The sequence below is a fragment of the Stenella coeruleoalba genome, assembly GCF_951394435.1.
Source record: "Stenella coeruleoalba genome assembly, chromosome: 6".
Classification (NCBI taxonomy): Eukaryota; Metazoa; Chordata; class Mammalia; order Artiodactyla; family Delphinidae; genus Stenella; species Stenella coeruleoalba.
The window spans coordinates 76,480,588-76,499,655 of NC_137151.1; the positions used below are offsets into that span (position 1 = coordinate 76,480,588).

The 19,068-nt window shown below is 36.1% G+C and overlaps 1 protein-coding gene across 11 annotated transcripts in view; it reads left to right on the forward strand.

Annotated features, from left to right (window-relative positions):
* ITGA4 (integrin subunit alpha 4) overlaps positions 1-19,068 on the forward strand; it is a 463,364-nt gene that overhangs the window by 401,917 nt on the left and 42,379 nt on the right. For 9 of the 11 annotated variants that reach the window (XM_079924117.1, XM_079924118.1, XM_079924112.1 and 6 more), the window contains 11 exons: positions 1,300-1,367; positions 2,648-2,777; positions 4,194-4,279; positions 5,065-5,127; positions 5,219-5,356; positions 8,956-9,067; positions 13,195-13,289; positions 14,499-14,589; positions 15,199-15,244; positions 15,621-15,775; positions 18,902-19,056. In XM_079924117.1, coding sequence (XP_079780243.1) covers positions 1,300-1,367; positions 2,648-2,777; positions 4,194-4,279; positions 5,065-5,127; positions 5,219-5,356; positions 8,956-9,067; positions 13,195-13,289; positions 14,499-14,589; positions 15,199-15,244; positions 15,621-15,775; positions 18,902-19,056 — 1,139 coding nt within the window. Of the gene's footprint in view, positions 1-1,299; positions 1,368-2,647; positions 2,778-4,193; positions 4,280-5,064; positions 5,128-5,218; positions 5,643-8,955; positions 9,068-13,194; positions 13,290-14,498; positions 14,590-15,198; positions 15,245-15,620; positions 15,776-18,901; positions 19,057-19,068 lie in introns of those variants that run through there. The other 2 variants (XR_013828687.1, XM_079924111.1) reach the window with 2 other exon arrangements.

The window sequence follows — 19,068 nt, forward strand, 5'->3', positions numbered from 1 at the left end:
CTGGCTGTAGCGGCCTTCATGGTCATTTGGGGTCTTGCAGTGTCTCCATAATGTAAACCTGCCCAGCCTGAGTCATAATCTTCAGTTCAGGTGAGGCCTTTTCCCTTGTGAACTTGGTTCCCTTTAAAATCAGGTGTGCAAATGTTTGACAATAGGAATTAGCCGTATAGGCTGAAGGAAACCTGTCAAAGGACAGTCTAGTAGAGATGCAAGCTAAATACACCCCTCAACTGCAGCACCCCTCCCCACCTAGCTGGCCCCATGTCTGGGGCTTTTAATTGCCCCAGAAACAACTTCTGACTATTCTACTGGTGTGAAGTGATGCATTTGACCACTTAATGTTCTGCAACTCTTGTCCTACTGCTGGCTGGTCCCTTCACAAAATGCTGGTGCCTCCCTGGGTGTAGACTTCAGTCCTGTACATCTTCTCATGTGTTCTCTGGGTGACTTTGTACATGGACATCCAGTGTCCATAGATGACAATGTGCACCACCCCCAAATATATATATATATATATATATATATATATACACACACACACACACACACATATGTATGTATGAATATATATGTAAATAAATATATGTATAAATATATACCTAGCCACATTCTATGAAAAAACAAAACATGATGGCAGAAACCTAAGACACCTAAAATTATGGTAATATTTTTTAAATCAAAAAATATATATAGGACCAGAGAAGATATAAAAAGGAATGAAAAAGCATGACAGGGAGTGGTCATTATAAATGACAGCAATTTATTTAACATTTCTGGTTAGCAAAGCCAAAATGAAGATGTGGTCCTGTATCTTCATAGAGGTTTACTCATGTCAGTTCTTCAGGTAAAGCAAGTTTTGTGCCCCTAGTAAGTTTCACAAAGCAACCATTCATGGGGGCTTTGTAAGAAGAGACCCTCCATCTCCATGCAGATCTTGACTCTGTTATTTTCAGCCAGGCAAAAATCTAGGAAGCCTATTTTAAATGGAAAGCTGAACTGGAAGCCACAAATCCTACCTCTGTCTTAGATACTCACCTGACAACTTTTTGAGTGTATGCCGCATGTTCTTCCCATGGAAAAGAGGCTGGGTAGATTTTTCTAGTGCTATTTCACAAGAATATTTTGAAGATCAACGTGGAAGATATTTGTGACCTTAAATTTTACCACTTACTATTTTTTTAAAAATAATACTGTAAAAGAGCTCTTAAAAGGTATACTTATAAGGATTTATAAATAAAATTATGCAGATTTTGTCTGTTTTAAAATGAAATCATGAATTGTTTTTCTACTTTATTTTAGATTATGTGAGAAAATTTGGAGAAAATTTTGCATCATGTCAAGCTGGAATATCTAGTTTTTACACAGAGGTAATTGTGCCAAAATAGCTGCTATGGATGTTTACATATAGAATTTTAATTTGACTTAGAAGATTGATATTATGCTTTGAAGAAAAATTGTAGAATACTCAAATAATATGTCTCTTAAATTTGAGTGTAATACAACTTAATTTTCACCACTCAATATTCGACATACGTATTGATCAAATATTAATATTTAGATGGCTGTGTCACGCAAGACCAACTAAAAGTCTATACTAAAGAAGGTTACTTTTATGAAGAATTTAATAGAAATCAAAAGTAGCTGTAGTTATTTGTTAATTTAAGCATTGAAAATATCTAGGTGTGTTATATTTAGTTATTAAATTGCTGGGGGGAGGAAGCGTATGAGTTAACACTTTTCATTAGAAGTGTGAGAACTGGGAGATTTAAGAACTTAATAATATCCTCTTAAATGAGATATGGTCCCAAACTCTATTATTCTTTTTCTAACACTATCACATACACAGTGAAAGATCACAATTGTACTCAACTCCTAAATCTCCCAGTTTCTCTCAACAACCCATTATGACGTTATGAATGTTTTCTAAATCTTTGTAGACAGGTTGTATCACGCCTGGGGTTAACAATTTCCTTAAATATTGCCTAGTATGGGAAAATAATAATGCTTGCTTTCTTTCTATTTAAATTGACCTTTTTTTTCCAAAGTTTGGATTGTTTAGGAAATTTAGAAATGTTACATAGCTTTAACTGCTGAAAAGTTTTCATATTTCACCAGACAAGTGTCTGCTCTTTCCTTTCTTCTAAATTCCTACGCTTATCATCAAGTATGCCCCAATTTCATTTGAGTTGTTTTTTTTCCAAGCTAACATTATTAAGGAACCTATTCATTAGCTTTTTGCAAATTGAAATAAATTAAGTCCATTTTTTACTCTTTGGCAACACACAATTATCTGTGTAATGAGCACTAATGAGTTACCCAGATAGATAGGGTTTACTTTAGTAGAAAACCACATTGCCTTTCTCCCCAAAGCTTACTCTAGTGTTCAGTGATTCTACCTTTGATTTTAAAGTCCGCTGATGAGCATGAAATGAGAGTTTCAGCGTTTCTTCTCTGAAATTCTCATTTTAGGTGAAAATTCATTAGCTAGCTTCTCTGGCTTTTTTGATGTGTTTTTAAACTCATAAAATGCTTACATTTCAGAAATTTATAAACATGTATTTTTGTCACTCTTAAAGTGTGTATCTGGAGGAGGTTTTGGGTGGTGAGATTAAACTTTTAAATGATGATAATTTTTTTTTTCTTACAGGACTTAATTGTGATGGGAGCTCCAGGATCATCATATTGGACCGGCTCTCTTTTCGTCTACAATATAACTACAAATAAATACAAAGCTTTTTTAGACAGACACAATCAAGTGAAATTCGGAAGTTATTTAGGTACTATAAAAATGGACAAACTCGAATTATCTCTGCCTTACAGATACTAGTAATTATAAATAAGGGAAGTTGTATCTTCAAAAGATCAAAATGGGGCTTCCCTGGTGGCGCAGTGGTTGAGAGTCCGCCTGCCGATGCAGGGGACACGGGTTCGTGCCCTGGTCCGGATGCCATGGAGCGGCTGGGCCCGTGAGCCATGGCCGCTGAGCCTGCGCATCCAGAGCCTGTGCTCCGCAACGGGAGAGGCCACAACAGTGAGAGGCCGGCATACCGCAAAAAAAAAAAAAAAAAAAAAAAAAAAGATCAAAATGGCCAGTAGTAATTAAAAAGCCATTTCAGAAACTCCCTTTTTAAGGATATAGTCTCTGAAACTTCAGTTAACTTAATATTTTATGTATGTAACTATTATCATCAATATATAATTCTTAGATTGGAACTCCTGGTTTAGCTTCCTCTTTTGCAGTAAATCACTTATAAGCTTATCTTTATGCAGTCAACTTGTTATTATAAAGATAGCATCTATTGGGTGCCTGTCATCTCCTAGGAACTTTTGTAAGCACTCTACATGAAACAACTCATTTAATCATGAATGGATGAGTAAGTATAGTTTCTTCAAGGACCAGCTGAAAGTCAGTGGGACTGCAGACAGCATTCTAGACAATGGGTAACATTATGAAGAATATGGGTCTAAAAATGGCCCATTGACCTTTGCCTCATAAGTTCTTAGAATATTTCCCAGAGCATAACTATTTTTATCATTCCTATTGTAATTATTTCTGAATATAGGCTGTTCACATTTGAAGTGAACCTCCCCCCCCATTCATACAGAAGGAATTTATTTTAAAATGGAGGGAATTCAGTTACAGTTCAGCATTTACTTGTTTACGGTTGAAGGATATCTTGAACCATTATGTTAAAAATGTAACTTAGTATTATGCCTTTTATCACATAATAAAATAAGAATATTTTACCTTTTGTGTAATCATACAGTTTTATCACAATCGGAAGGTTTCAGGGCAAGAAAAGTTGAAGTTTAAGAAGACTTTTTTTTTTACTTAAAGTTCAAAATGTTATATTTTATATACGTTAAAATATTTCTGTTGTAATAGTAGAAACTACCATGTCCTAATATACAGAGACTAACAGACCACATGTAAAGGTGCTATCTTCAGTTTCTAAGACTTAAACATATAAGCCATATTAACACACAGATTAATAATTGCTTAAAGCATATAAAAACCAATTTTGAGTATTGCTATTCTAAATATTCTTAAAACTCTATTTACTGTCGTCATTTTGAATTCAGTCTCATTTAATTATGAATGGATTTATGATCCATTCTATAAGTGGATTTATGATAATGAATTGTACCCATTGCGAATGATGATTCTCATACTTGTCTCCATTTTCTTGAAGGATACTCGGTTGGAGCCGGTCATTTTCGGAGTCGGCACACTACCGAGGTAGTTGGAGGAGCCCCTCAACATGAACAGATTGGTAAAGTAAGAGTTACATTTTTATATTTATTTCTTCTAAAAGGTTCATATGGATTGCATGAGAGAATGAGATATTACAGGAGGAACTGCAAAAATTCTAAGCAATGAAGCTGGAAATGATGAGAAGTGTGCTGCATTTAGTGGGCGAAATTTAGTGTGCTGCATTTAGTGGGGAAAACGGGCGAAAGTCGTATGGCTTTTAGATACAATTGAGCAGGAAAGCTTTCAGGAAGACTACATAAATCAAATGAGGCTCTTCTTTCCTATGAGTAATTGTTTCTGAGATAGAATTGTCTCAAGATGTCCAAGGAATACATTTATTGGTTAATAAGTTTATAGCTGAAGGCAAATCAAGGCAGCTACATTCCTGGTACAATTGTGGTAGGACCAGAAAGAACAAAATGCTATTTCTCGTTCTAGTTTTTGTTACATTGCTGCATGAACATGACTTTGAGGATTGAGACAAACAACATTTTCTTTTTTTTTCTTTTAATTGGAGTATAATTGCTTTACAATGTTGTGTTAGTTTCTGCTGTACAAGGAAGCGAAGCAACTATATGTATTTTCTGTGCTCTCTAAGGAAACAGTAAGATTGTTCCTGAGAAGGTAGTTTTTCAAGGAAGGCATCTTAATGTGAACTTGGTTCCCTAAACCTTTTGTATCACTCTGAAAATGATTTTTCAGAAATATATTTGAGCAATTACAAGTTATGAAAATTAATGTTTTCATTGACTGAAACATTTTTAATGTGATAGCAGTCTGACCTTTCCGAATTCTTTTCCCCATTGCAGGCATACATATTCAGCATTGATGCAAAAGAACTAAATATCTTACATGAAATGAAAGGTAAAAAGGTAATATGTCTCTACCTTCGGTATCACTGAGGGCTTTGGTGAGTAATTCTGCTTTTTTCTCAATGACTGGATCTGGTTTGCCTTGGAGCAGCTTGGGTCTTATTTCGGAGCTTCTATCTGTGCGGTGGACCTCAACGCAGATGGCTTCTCAGACCTACTTGTGGGAGCTCCCGTGCAGAGCACCATCAGGGAGGAAGGAAGAGTGTTTGTATACATCAACTCTGGCACTGTAAGTCTGATTGGCTGCAATTTGGAAGCCATGTGTGGGATTTTGATTGAAACTGATGCTTTTCTTATTCCAAAGTTCTGAGACTATAGATTTTTAGGCTTATTTTACTGATGAAAGTAAAAATTGTGGTATTGTACTGATGCTTTAGAAATGAAATGGAATATGATGATGAATGGGCCACTGTCCCATTTTTTTTAAAATTTTATTTATTTATTTTTGGCTGTGTTGGGTCTTCGTTGCTGCACGTGGGCTTTCTCTAGTTGTGGCGAGTGGGGCCTACTCTTCGTTGAGGTGTGCGGGCTTCTCATTGCAGTGGCTTCTCTCATTGTGGAGCACGGGCTCTAGGCGTGCAGGCTTCAGTAGTTGCAGCACACGGGCTCAGTAGTTGTGGCTCACGGGCTCTAGAGCACAGGCTCAGTAGTTGTGGCACACAAGCTTAGTTGCTCCGCGGCATATGGGATCTTCCTGGACTAGGGATCGAACCTGTTTCCCCTGCATTGGCAGGCGGATTCTCAACCATTGTGCCACCGGGGAAGCCCTACTGTCCCATTTTGATATCTTGAAAGTATGAGATCAGTTGTCTGGAGTTTCCCTATGCACAGCTTGTATGTGTTCACTGAAGTAGTTGAAGTTTCTTCCAGTTTTATTATGGTGCAACTCTAATTTGAAAGAATGATTTTTATACAGCCCTAAAACTGGGAATGTCCTATTGGTTTGATGGTGAATGTCCCTATGTAATTTGGTAATTATAAAACACTACTAGAGGGCTTCCCTGGTGGCGCAGTGGTTGAGAGTCTGCCTGCCGATGCAGGGGACACGGGTTCATGCCCCGGTCCGGGAGGATCCCACATGCCGCGGAGCGGCTAGGCCCGTGAGCCATGGCCGCTGAGCCTGCACGTCGGGAGCCTGTGCTCCGCAACGGGAGAGGCCACAACGGTGAGAGGCCTGCGTGCTGCAAAAAAAACAAAACAAAACAAAACAAAAACACTACTAGAAGTAGAAGATAAAGTATGAAATGTTTTTAATTTCTTGATTTGAAAACAATTGGAAACAAGATATGTTTTGATAAGATGTTAATTTGCACAATTTATATAGATTATATTCCTGATAAGAATGTAAAATTGCCATAGTTTATTCCAAAGTAGATACAGTAGTTGTAGAAATAGGTGTTTACTTGCTTATGGTTGAGTTTTTCAATTCTGGGGGGTGTTTTGGAATAGAAACTGACCACTTGACAATTCAATTTAAAGAGTTCTGCTGGCCTTATCTTGACAGTCTATCTTCCTGGCATCAAATCAAAAGAAATAATTGATAGGGCCTTAGTGGGGTCTTCTTGGCCTGTTTCTTTGATTTAAGAGCAAGAACAGGTTTGTGAGAAAATTGGTTCATTTCTTAAGTCACAGCATTTTCATTTAGGATTTAACAAAGTAAAATCTGTTTCCAGAAGGTATTTTTTTAAATCAGTTGTTTCAGAGCATTTAGTAAGTATTTAGCACCAGGCTAAACTCTTTACAATTTAAGAGAGAAAATACTCAGTCTTACAAAGCTGGGAGATTCTTAATGTTCCAAATATAGAGCAGGAAAGTTATTCTCGTGCTGGGATTTCCTCGACTGTTTAAACCTTAATTTTAATAGTAAAAGCGTATCATCTATGAAGTGGTCTCTCATATCTCATTAGTAGTGAAATCAGACATTACTCTCTTATATAGATATTTCACATTTTCCTATCCATAAATGGTCTTCCTTATGCTAGCTGCATACTTTTCTTTCTCTTTAAACTAAAGTTTTTGAGAACAGTTTAAACAGTAGCATATATACCTAAAGTAAGGCAATAATAGAAACGTTTTTCCCACTGAAATCTCAAGCAATCCCAATATGAAAAACAGATAAAAGTGAATTGCCTTTGCTTAGAGGGCAAGGGAGGAGATCTACCCATTCGACTATCCTCTTGTTCGCCCCTCACTTCTACATCCCTCAAGAGAGGGCATCGCTGTTGAATACTGGGGTTAATTTTATAATTGATTTCAGCTTTTAAAACCTCTTGCATAAGTTATTCTTCTTTTGTTGCCTTCCAACTTCCTGTTTCTTAACTTTAAAAAGACACTAACCACTACCTGACATTATATTATCTGTTTATTGGTTTGGTTTGCTGTTGTTTATCGGTTCTTCCGTTGGAGTGTAGACACCGTGTGGAGAGAAATCATCTGTTTTATTTACTACTGTTTCCTCAGGGCTTGAAAGAGTCCTGGACAAGTTGGTGCTCAGTAATTGTTTCTGCATGAACTCAAGAAAGAGTGATACTTGAATGAATCTGGCTTCCACCTACTTCTGCTAAAATAGCTCTCAGGGGTCCCCAGTGAACTCTTGGTCACCATTCTGTGCCTGGAGAATACTTGAAGAATAGTGATCACCACTTCTTGAAGCTCTTCCCCTGGAACTTCAGTGCCTTTGTGTTGTTTTAGGTCTGCACCTTCTCGTCCTCGCCTCTTCTGCTTTCTGCTCTTTACATTAGGCATTTCTCTAGGAGCAAAACAAGTATAGGACTTTTTTAGTTGGAAAATAAAAGGCGAAGGGCACTTCACAAGGGGAAGAACGTGTGTGCTATGGAAATGAACAGACTTGTTTGAGAAGAGGGAAGGATCTATGATGAGTAGTGCATGGGGTTTGGTTTTGTTTTTAATACAAGGGAGTGACGTGATCAGAGTTTGGAAAGAGGTCTGGCAGCTGTTACTGCAACAGCTCCTGTTGAAACATTATTGAGTGTCTAACTGTAATAACTCATCTTCCAACTTCAGAGACAACAGTTGACCAATCCATGCTTCAGTGCTGCTGGAAAAAGATCACCTAGGCCAGCTTCAGTCGTGTCACTCCTCAACTCAGAAACCTTCAGTGGCTCTGTCTTGTTTTACAAATTGAGAGTAAATTTCTCCCAGCCTTCAAAGTCCCACCCCATAAGACTGCAGTCTGACTTTTTTCGGCCTCATTCATTGTACATACAGTTGATTATAGCCAAATTCTTTGCGATTTGTGTTTTGCTGATTATTTTCTCTGTATATCAAAACTTTGCCCATCCTTCAGTAGCCACCTTGACCGCTACCTCCTTTTTTGAAATCTCTGCTGGCTCTCACAGTTAGATATGCTCTCCTTGCTTGTCAATATTGCGAAGCAGTCTGTACTTCTAAGGCATTTACATGCTTGGACCATGCCTTTTCTGTAACTGGGGGCTTCTTCAGGAAAGGGAGTGTCTTATACACACACTGCCTTGTCCCCTTTCACCCGTTCAGTCTTTGCACAGTGCATTGCCTTTGCTAGGAACTCACTAAATATTTGCTAAATTGAATTATCAAAATGATTTATTGGATTTTCAAAGCTAGGGATCATGAGTTTGACAATTTTTTTTTGTCCTCTGAGCTCTAATTATATGTGTTGACATACTTGACAAATATTTATTGAATTGAACTGAGATGTGTGTACTAAAGCTCAGGCTATAGTTTGTCCAACCTGTTTGAAGCATTAAGAAAAAATCCATACCCAATTACAACAGTAAATCATGTGTAAAGTTGTGTTATAATGACACCTTTCTCCCCCTTTCTATCTAGGGAGCAGTCATGAACGAAATGGAAATAGAGCTCATTGGAAGTGACAAATATGCTGCAAGATTTGGGGAATCTATAGTCAATCTTGGCGACATTGATAATGATGGCTTTGAAGGTAATTAAAAGTATCCAATTTGGTACATGATTTCCACTTTTAAAGTGGCACATGGAAAAGAATATAATTGGAGTTTTATGTTGTTTGTCTTTCTATAGAAAATGGAGGCAGACTGGTATGCTAAGTTGTTTTTCTTTAGTGTTATCCCTGATTCCTTCTCAGTTGCCAGCGATCGTTTCTTACTACTGTTAATAAAGAATGATATGCAACATACCTTATTTCATTGCTTCTAAGGCACCATTGATTATAAGTTGTTTTATTATAAGTCATTATTTTATGTGCCCCGGAAAAAATGGTGCCTCTTAAACCGCGACTCACTTTTTTTCTATTTTAAGAAGGACCCTGATTTCAGGAATGTGAAAATGTGGAAAAAAATGTGCATCATAGACTCACTGGATAACAGTATTTAACTATCAGTGTAGTAAAGACACTGACAAAACCCAACAGAGGCTGGCCACAGAGCTGGAGCCGGGCTCTGAAAGCCCCCTTGCTGTGCCAGGCTTTCCTTGTTCAGCTGCCCTGTTGTGGGAAGATTTGGGGATCCCAGGAGAGAGTCCTGAGCGGTGGTAAGGGGGCAACCGGCAGACTCAAGGACAGTGGATATTTACCACTCGATAGGGGTGCGTTTCAATAATGGAAGAGATGGTCTCATCAGAACTGTGACTGTTGCCTAGATATCAGTCCTGCTGTTGAAGTATCTGTCTCTACCAGCCTTCCCTCTTAAAATTTGCTTTTTGTTCAGTCTAGTTCTAAGCGGTAACTAAGTCTATTAAAACTGTGCCTAAAATGATGAATGGGTTTGAAGGGAGAGTGTATAATTCCTCAAGTTCAGCAAATAAGTATTCGATATTTTCAGGGCTCAGAATTGTCTTCTAGATATGGTCATTGGCAATTGGTATATGGTAGAAGTAGGTCAGAATTTACTTGGATACTGGACATAAGTGAGGGAGTACTGTAAATTCTCACTTTCTTAATATCTTCTTATGCCTAAATGCTTCATTCTACTTTAAATGTATAAAATGTTATTCTACAAGGAGCAAGCTAGTTGGTTATTGAATATATGCTTCCAGTGAGCCCTCTTGAATGTAAGATAGTGTAATTTGGTATACAAATATTACCATTTCTGGATGTATTTTACTATTTTTAAAACAAAAGGAGAGAAAAAGTATACATATATGTTTCTATGGTTATGATTACACATAAAATTTTACGTTAAAATATCTAAAAAATGTTATTATGATGTTACATTTCACAAGCAATCAGCAATTCTGTGATATTTATTGAGCACTTATTTTTTGTCAGTTGTACCATGCCAGGTGTAGAGTATGTGCCGTAATGAATGTAAATGAAGGAAATAGTGGCACTCCTTTTTATAGTTTTACAATCGAATGGAATATAAGATTAAGACGTGAAAAAATAAACATTATATAAGTGGTAAATTTAGACCCAACCTAATAAATATCTGTGAAAAAAACCATGTTTTTGCACCTTGATATTTCATATATATTATATAAAATAGTAAAATTCTTGCTTTTAAAAACAAAATCATCATTTAGTAAAATACTTATTTTGTTTACTTATAATTCCTTCTACATCCTCTTTTAATTGACACATCCAGGGAAGAGTATTCACTATTTTGAATGTATTAAAATATTTGAGAATGATTTTTCATTTCTCATGTGAACATACACAGATGGTTGTTGCATATGACAGGATTTCCTTCTTTTTTATGGCTGAATAGCATTTCTGCTTTGCCCACGGCTATGTGCTTTCTACATTTTAGATATTAGCCAAGACCATGCTGATTTGCAAGTAGGCTCAGTGTGTTCTAGCTCTTCACTGAGGTCTTTAATTCCACCATCTCGCTCTGTCTGCCTGGGTGAGCCAGCAGGGCATCTATGTTTAATTTTTCGTTATGTGATTCCCTATTCTTTTTCCCCATCTTCTAACTTAGTTTGTTTTGCTGGGATATGAGTGAAGTTACTTCACGTTCATGGCAGAGTGTGTGGGATTGTGTAGAAAAGAGATGAAAAACCCACCTGTTCTTTTTCCTTCCTTCTCCAGTCTTAGATGCAAATCAGACTTAATGTTCTTTTACTATGCACAGCCTTGTGGTGTTTTGCATAGTAGACCTCAGTAATTTTGGCGTTCACGACATCATTTTTTTATTCTTCAAAAGAGAAAAATTAGAATATATTTCCTGTGTCCTTAGGAAAGCAAAACAAGCCATTTTCTAAGAATATACCAATCAATTTGGCAAGAGTCCAGCATAAAAATTTCATCAAAAGTATGAGAAAGTTAAATAGGTAATAGACAAACCTATTCAACCAGTGTGACCAGACAGACAGATGATAGCATTTTAGCCATAAAATGCTTTTGGCAAGACCACATATTTTTGTTTTTTTATGTTGAGCCCTGTCATCTGACTTTTAGACTATATGTTTGAATATTTTTTTGAGCGGAACCATAATAAAGTTCTGCAGCTGTAAACTATATTATTTTATGTGCTCCTGAAATGCTTATATATTATCAAATCATATATTGAGCACTTCTTCCACACAGAAGAGGAACATGTGCTAAGAGCGGAGAATGTTGGTCACAACTTTATTGTTGATGATTTTATAGAACATGGTGATCGAGAGCAAAGGTTGTGGAGCCAGACTGCGGGGTTTAAATCCCAACTCTACCACATCCTGGCTCGGTGACCTTGAGTGAGTTACATTCTGTGCCTCAGTTTCCTCATCTATAAAAAGTGAGGCTCAAAAAGAATTTGATAGAGCTGTTGTGAGAGCTACACGAGTTACAGTGGGTTATGTGAGAATAACATGAATAACGTATGTAAAGCCTCTAGCGCAATGCCTGCATTGTAAACAGTATATAAATACTAGCTGATGTTAAGATTGTTATGATCATACTAATGATAATTGTTATGGTTTATACTAACAGTGTAGTAAATGTTCAAATGGAAAGTAAAAACAGTTGTCAGATATCTCTGTTTATTCTCTATGTTTTTCCCAATGGTGTTGCATAGGCATGGAAAAACATTATTATTAACATGTATTCTCCTTATTTCTATAATGATAGCTAGAACTTTAGGATATTATATAATAGACCCAAGTGTCATCTTAGGAAGTAAGAGTTTGGATCTATATATAAGCTAGCCAAAGACCGAATATACTTCAGTATCTTCTGCTTGGAATTAAATTGATCTGGACCTTCTTAATAGTTCAGTACTTTCAATATGTACTTTGTATTTATAGCACTTAAGCAACCACGTTATTCGTAGTTTCTATTTTCTCTTGGTTTTCTTATGTGAAAACATACCCTTAACAGATACTTTAATTACTTTCATTGGAACAGGAATTAATTCAGAAGTCATTTTGCAGATAAAGTAAAACCTAGAGCTCAAAATAAGGGTTCTTGTGGTTATAGTATTTACAGTGATAATAACTTACTATGTGCTACACACTGCTCTAAGCACTTCACATGAGTTACATCTTTCTATGCCGAGGATGAGTTCTCTTACAATCCTGTGCTGAGGTGAGGGAACTGAGATACAGAGAGGTTAAGAAATGGGCCCAGCATAGCACAGCTGGGCACGAGGGCAGTGCTGGGGTCAGGCCTGGCCATCTGGCTGTAGGACCTGTGTCCTTAACCATTCTGTTAGCCTGTCTCTAAGACCCTAAGACTCTAAGCTTCTTCCACACACAGACTTACCTGTACAATCCACTACATTGTTATGACGGTAACAGTATTTTATAATTTTTTTCTGTCCAGTGAGAAAAGTGTCTTTGTTTTGTTTTTTGTTTTTGCGGCACGTGGGCCTCTCACTGTTGTGGCCTCTCCCATTGCGGAGCACAGGCTCCGGATGCGCAGGCTCAGCAGCCATGGCTCACGGGCCTAGCCGCTCCACGGCATGTGGGATCTTCCCGGACCGGGGCACGAACCCGCGTCCCCTGCCTCGGCAGGCGGACACTCAACCACTGCACCACCAGGGAAGCCCAGAAAAGTGTTTTTTGATAAGGAGTTTTCTTATGTGATATTAATTAAAGAGCATGAAGGTTAGTTTTCAGAGTTGCATTCTTTGCATTAAGAATTTATTTTCTGTCATTTAAATTCTTGAATAGATGTTGCTATTGGAGCTCCACAGGAAGATGACTTGCGAGGTGCTATTTATATTTACAATGGCCGAGCAGATGGGATCTCGTCAGCCTTCTCACAGGTAGGATAATACTATTCTATTAATACTTTCAAAAGAAGCATTGGTAATAAAATCCTTCTTAAAACTTCCAGCGTTAATGTGGACTTACTTTTTTTAATTTGGTCTTTCAAATACTTAGTACTCTTTCACCATTTTCTTATAATAACAGTAGATGGCCTCATTTTTAAGGTCATTAATAACTCTTTGAAACCATTTTGTTTTTCATAAATAAGAGTTCTGGTTCGCTTCCATTCTAGCTTGTATTTAACCTATTAAAGACATTCTCTCTGCATTTCATCAAATTTATGTTCTGAGGTAATACCCATAGTATTCCAGATGAGGCCATTTGGATTTGATTAACTGTGTCTTGCCCTATGGCTAAAGCCCCATGTTCCACGGAGATTGCACAGGGAGAGCAAAGACTCATGTGATACTCTGTGTTCCTTTTAGTGCAGAGAGTAAGATGAGAAAGTTCCCTGATCTAACTCTGACTTTACTTTCACATTTTGAAAAACCAGGGCATTTCATTGCATAGAAAAAAGCTACATACACGTGCGGAGAAGAGAAGTTTTTCCAAAGGTACTCTTAGGGAAACATTAGCTAATACTGTTATTTTTGATTAGGCAAAAATAGGTAAATTGTTCTCTGTATAACGTGAAAGATATATACTTGTCTAGTAAAGAATACTGATTCTCTTAGAATGGACAACCCTGATACTTATAAATCAGTATCTGGACATGAAATTAAACACATGGGATAGGAAGCACATATCAGACTTGACTTGTCCTTGTCAAATACTAGGAAGCAATCTGGCTAAATGAGGTGGTTATTATAAACCTAAGTAGTAGGCTCCACTAAGTGATCATAGATGTCTTATTTTCTTCTTATTTGTTTGGTTACTCATGTTGCTTAAGGAAATAAACACAGAGCCTGAAGAAAGACTGGGGAGAGAGTGTCAGGACTGTTTTAGGAGATCTTTACTACATAATTTTCCCTTTGCTCACAAAGTAAAGAAAGTGATTTTTTTCTTGTCCCAAAATAGATGTCAACTTCCCACTTCAAGCTGGAAACTACTCTTTCTCTTAGACACATGTATTTGACTTAACTACAATGCATTTGTTAATAATGTGCCAGGGCATGTACCAGGACTCATTATTTAACTAAATCATTGTTTCTCTGGGATATTACGTATTCAAATCCTGTTTCCCACTCAACTTTACTATTTTTCAGAGAATTGAAGGGCGTCAAATCAGCAAATCATTAAGTATGTTTGGACAGTCTATATCTGGACAAATTGATGCAGATAATAATGGATATGTAGGTGAGTATAAAATTTACCATATTTTGTAAATTGAAGTGAACTCTGTTGTGGATGCTGCTTTATTGTGAAGTACATAAAACTGGTAGAGAAAAGTTCTAATTTACTAATGAGTTTTTTCCTTCATTTTTAAAGCTCTTTTGAATTCAAGGATGGATCAGAAATAATCAAGTAATTCCTGAGCTTTAAACTGTTAGTTACTTAACACTTTATTCCTTGTTCCGGAAAAAAATTAAAAGCATTCATGAAAATAAGTCAAACACACAATGATGAAAAGAAAGAGGGGTTTCTTTGGTAATTTAAAAAGAGATTTCTGGGTGAATGTTTATAGTCTAAAAATTGAATCTTGTTTCAGCAAGGCTGTCTTTATATCTTATGTTTATATCCTAATGTTTATATTTATACTGTAAAGGGATGAATGTCATTGTAAATGAGCAGATTCAGACATATGTGAAATGAATCTTAAGATGTAAGCATACCTCTTCTAATTAATTTTCTGTAAATAGTGTTTTGATATAGTCGAAAGGTGATATGTAGTTAAGTATTTACGGCTGAAAATAATTCTCTTTGACTAATGATGATCATTAATCTGTGTTGTTTTTTATCCTCCAGATGTAGCAGTTGGTGCTTTTCGGTCTGATTCTGCTGTGCTGCTAAGGTAAGGTTGATACATTTCACTGCTTAATGACAGTTGGGCTTAATTTAAATGATGGGAGGCAGTTTTTAAAATCAGCAGGGTGGTGACCTCATAACACTCCTTTTGATACTCTGAAATTTAATTATTGAACTTTAGGATATTTTTCCCACCTTACCTAGATATATACATAAATCATCAAAGTCAATATTTTTAGAAGTTTAAATGAAAATTTCTTTTGATTCATACATGGAAATGTAATTGGGTATATATATACACATATTATTAAACAGTTTCATGAAATTACTTGATCAGTGGAAACTGACAAAACAAATGTTAACTGTCATCTTAAGGAAAAATAATTCTGCAATTAATATTGCTAATTTTATTTCCTTCTTAGGACGAGACCTGTAGTGATTGTCGAAGCTTCTTTAAACCATCCTGAGTCAGTAAATAGAACAAATTTTAACTGTATTGAAAATGGATTGCCTTCTGTGTGCATGGATCTAACACTCTGTTTCTCATATAAGGGCAAAGAGGTTCCAGGTTATATCGGTAAGGGTGCCCTTAACAAATTAATGCCTGATAGAATGTGCACTTCCCTCAGAAATCTCTTGGTCATCTTTCGAGCTCTCTCTGTATTTCACCATGGAGGGGATTTTAGGGCAGGAGAGAGCAGCCACCTGATAACCTTTCCTCTTCATCTTCCGGATTCTCGCTTTGTTCTAACCAATGAGTTGGGCACATTAAGGCTCTAGTTGTTTAGAGATTATGGCAGGAAATAGAGCAAGAGTATCACTTGCTGTGTTATTTAAGGTAAACTAATTGAGCTTAATCTGTAAGGTCTCTTTGGAATGAAAAGAACATCACCACAGCTCCTCCTGTTTTATGAGGCTCACTGAAGTCTTGAGCTGGCTTAAGTTGGAGGCCTGAGAGGGGGAAGATTCTTTTTTTCTTATTCTATCCTCTTTGAGTAATTGAAGAAGCTTATCTGGAGTCTAGACCCTGATTCTAATTTCCATAAATAACACACATCTCTTAAGGATTTACTATGAGTATCGGCTCCTAAGAGCCATGCCCATTTGCCCGTACATAGGCAACTCTCAGTGATCTGCTCTGGAGAAAGTATCTTTGATATGGCTCATCCAACATTGTGGTTAATCTCAAATAACGTCTGTGTGACTTCATAATCATTACATTTTTTTCTAGCAGGTTAATGTTCCTAATTATGTTATATTTAAGCTAATATTAGAATAACTACTAATGAAACTAGCCCATGGTAGGAGAGAAGCATAACGGAGTTTACCATTTGGACATAAGTAATTCATATATTTCCTGAGCCCCGCAAGGCCTATCAAGAGTTGTTTGTTCCCGTGACCCTGCCGGGTGTCATCTAAACATCATGAAGGGTAGCAGATACTGATTGAACCAAGCTATAGATATGTAGCAGAGGCCTCAGTCTGAATTAGCCTGTAATAAGAAGTAGAGAATGAGCCTGGTATTTCTATTTTAGATCAGATTCATTTTTTTAAAATTTTAATTTTATTGGAGTATAGTTGATTTACAATGTTGTATTAGTTTCAGGTGTACAGCAAAATGATTCAGTTTTACATATATGTATATTCATTCTTTTTTAGATTCTTTTCTTACAGATATCATAGATAAGATTCATTTTTAATGGTACTCTGCAGAAGTCCTCATTAAAGATGCAGTGATAGGCCAGTGGGCAAAACCTTCATCTGGTTATTGATTGAAGAAGTAGCAGTTGGAGAGCATGACCCTAGTAACACAGTGACACAGACAAGCTGATGATTATCTGAGAGACACACGTTAAATAGAGAGAACTATTTCCCTTTATGGAAAATCAGTATTTGTCGTACTACCGATTCCATTGTGACCAAATATTTCTTTAAATGATTGAAAACAAATATATGAAAATCATAAATAATCATAGCATTGTTACAAAACATGCTTTATAGTTGTCATAAAATGACTCCTTGGGAGAAATAATTCACATAGTAAGCATATTTAATAAAACCAGGACATTTTGCCACTTACTGTGAATGGATTTTTATTTCCCTTGTTTCATGTGCTCTTGTCTGAGCTCAGAGTGATGAATTTGTAGATGACTATTTCAGTTGCAACTCTATCTCTGAGGCATTGAACCTCAGTTGTAGTAATTTTGAAGCCAATTGATTTGGACTTTATTTTCTAAATAAAAGGAAGGTTGAAAGATTTATTTGAAGTTTGTAGGAGTGATGTAGGTTTTATACTTATGTTTCCTTGAAGTGGATAAAATCCTTCCAGAAGAGTAAGATACTCCTAAAATGTAAATGAACACTTGAGGAATAATATAAATTATTTTAAATATCACTTACGAATTATTTCTCCTATATAATGAATGATCTCTCGGTGGACTACTAGATGTAGCTTGTTTTGCAAAGAAGCCTTTTATTTTTCAATTTTTTAAATTGAGGTATAACTGACGAACAACATTATATTAGTTTCAGGTATAAAACATGAGATGATTCAATATTTGTGTGTATTGTAAAATAATCAGCAAAATAAGTCTAGTTACCATCCATCGTCATACATAGTTGTAAATATTTTTTTCTTGTGATAAGAAATTTTAAGATCTACTCTCTTAGCACCTTTCAAGTGTGCAATACGGTATGATTAACTGTTGTCACCATGCTGTACATTACATCCCCATGAATTTTTTTGTAGCTAGAACTTTGTACCTTTTGATCCCGTCACCCATCCCCCACCCCTCACCTCTGACAACCACCAGTCTGACAAAGAACCCTTTTATATTCAAGAAATAGCTCTTTCTTTCTTGGTAAGATCGGTCTTGGAATTTTTTTTTTGGTTGTTGTAAATTTTCCTTAATTTTTTGGTTATTGAAGATCTTCTTTAGCACATCATTTACCATGTCAGATTTGAAATAAGTTCTTACCAAACTGCCAGAATATTTATTGAGAGAATGTCTGTATATATTTGTTTATTTTTGCATAAATCAACACTGGAAGATCCAACCAGAAACCAATAAAAACAAGGAAGGGAAATAATCAGGGTCTAGGGCTGGAAAGGAGAGGTCTGTGAGTCAGCTGTTTATGTAGGTTTGACTTTTAAACCATGTGTTCACTTCACGTTAAAAAAAAAAAAAGAAAAATAGCAACCCCTCAAATTGGAAACAAATGGAAATAAATGAACCCAACCATATATGAAATTAGTTCTGTAACCACACAAGATAAAATTATTACAAGTGACATTTGGGTGCCTGTACTTCCTCAGCCAGACGTTCTACGGACAAAAGGACTCGAAGAAATCTGAAACTTTACTTGAGACTTTTATTATTAGTAACAACTTTGGTAGTATAGCTGTGAAATGTTTATATGTAGGAGGATTAAGCAAATCACTAAAGATGTTAATTTTAAAAGTAGAAACCTAGAGAAAAGTTTATAATTCTTTTTTTTAATTTATAAAAATAATTTTTGAAATGTGTATTTTAAGTTGTTCCCTCTTTCATATTTCAGGTTAGTTTTTAGAAAGTTATTTAATGAAGATAATTTAATATATTTCCAGTATTCTATATAACTTTGACTATTATCACTTTAAAAATAACAAAACAAATGCCTTCAGATAATTATACTAATTGCAATTCTCTCTACATTTTTGCAGTTTTGTTTTATAACATGAGCCTGGATGTGAACCGAAAGGCAGAGTCTCCATCGAGATTTTACTTCTCTTCCAATGGAACTTCTGACGTGATTACAGGAAGCATAAAAGTATCAAGCAGAGTGGCTAACTGCAAAACACATCAAGCATTTATGCGGGTAACGTAAACT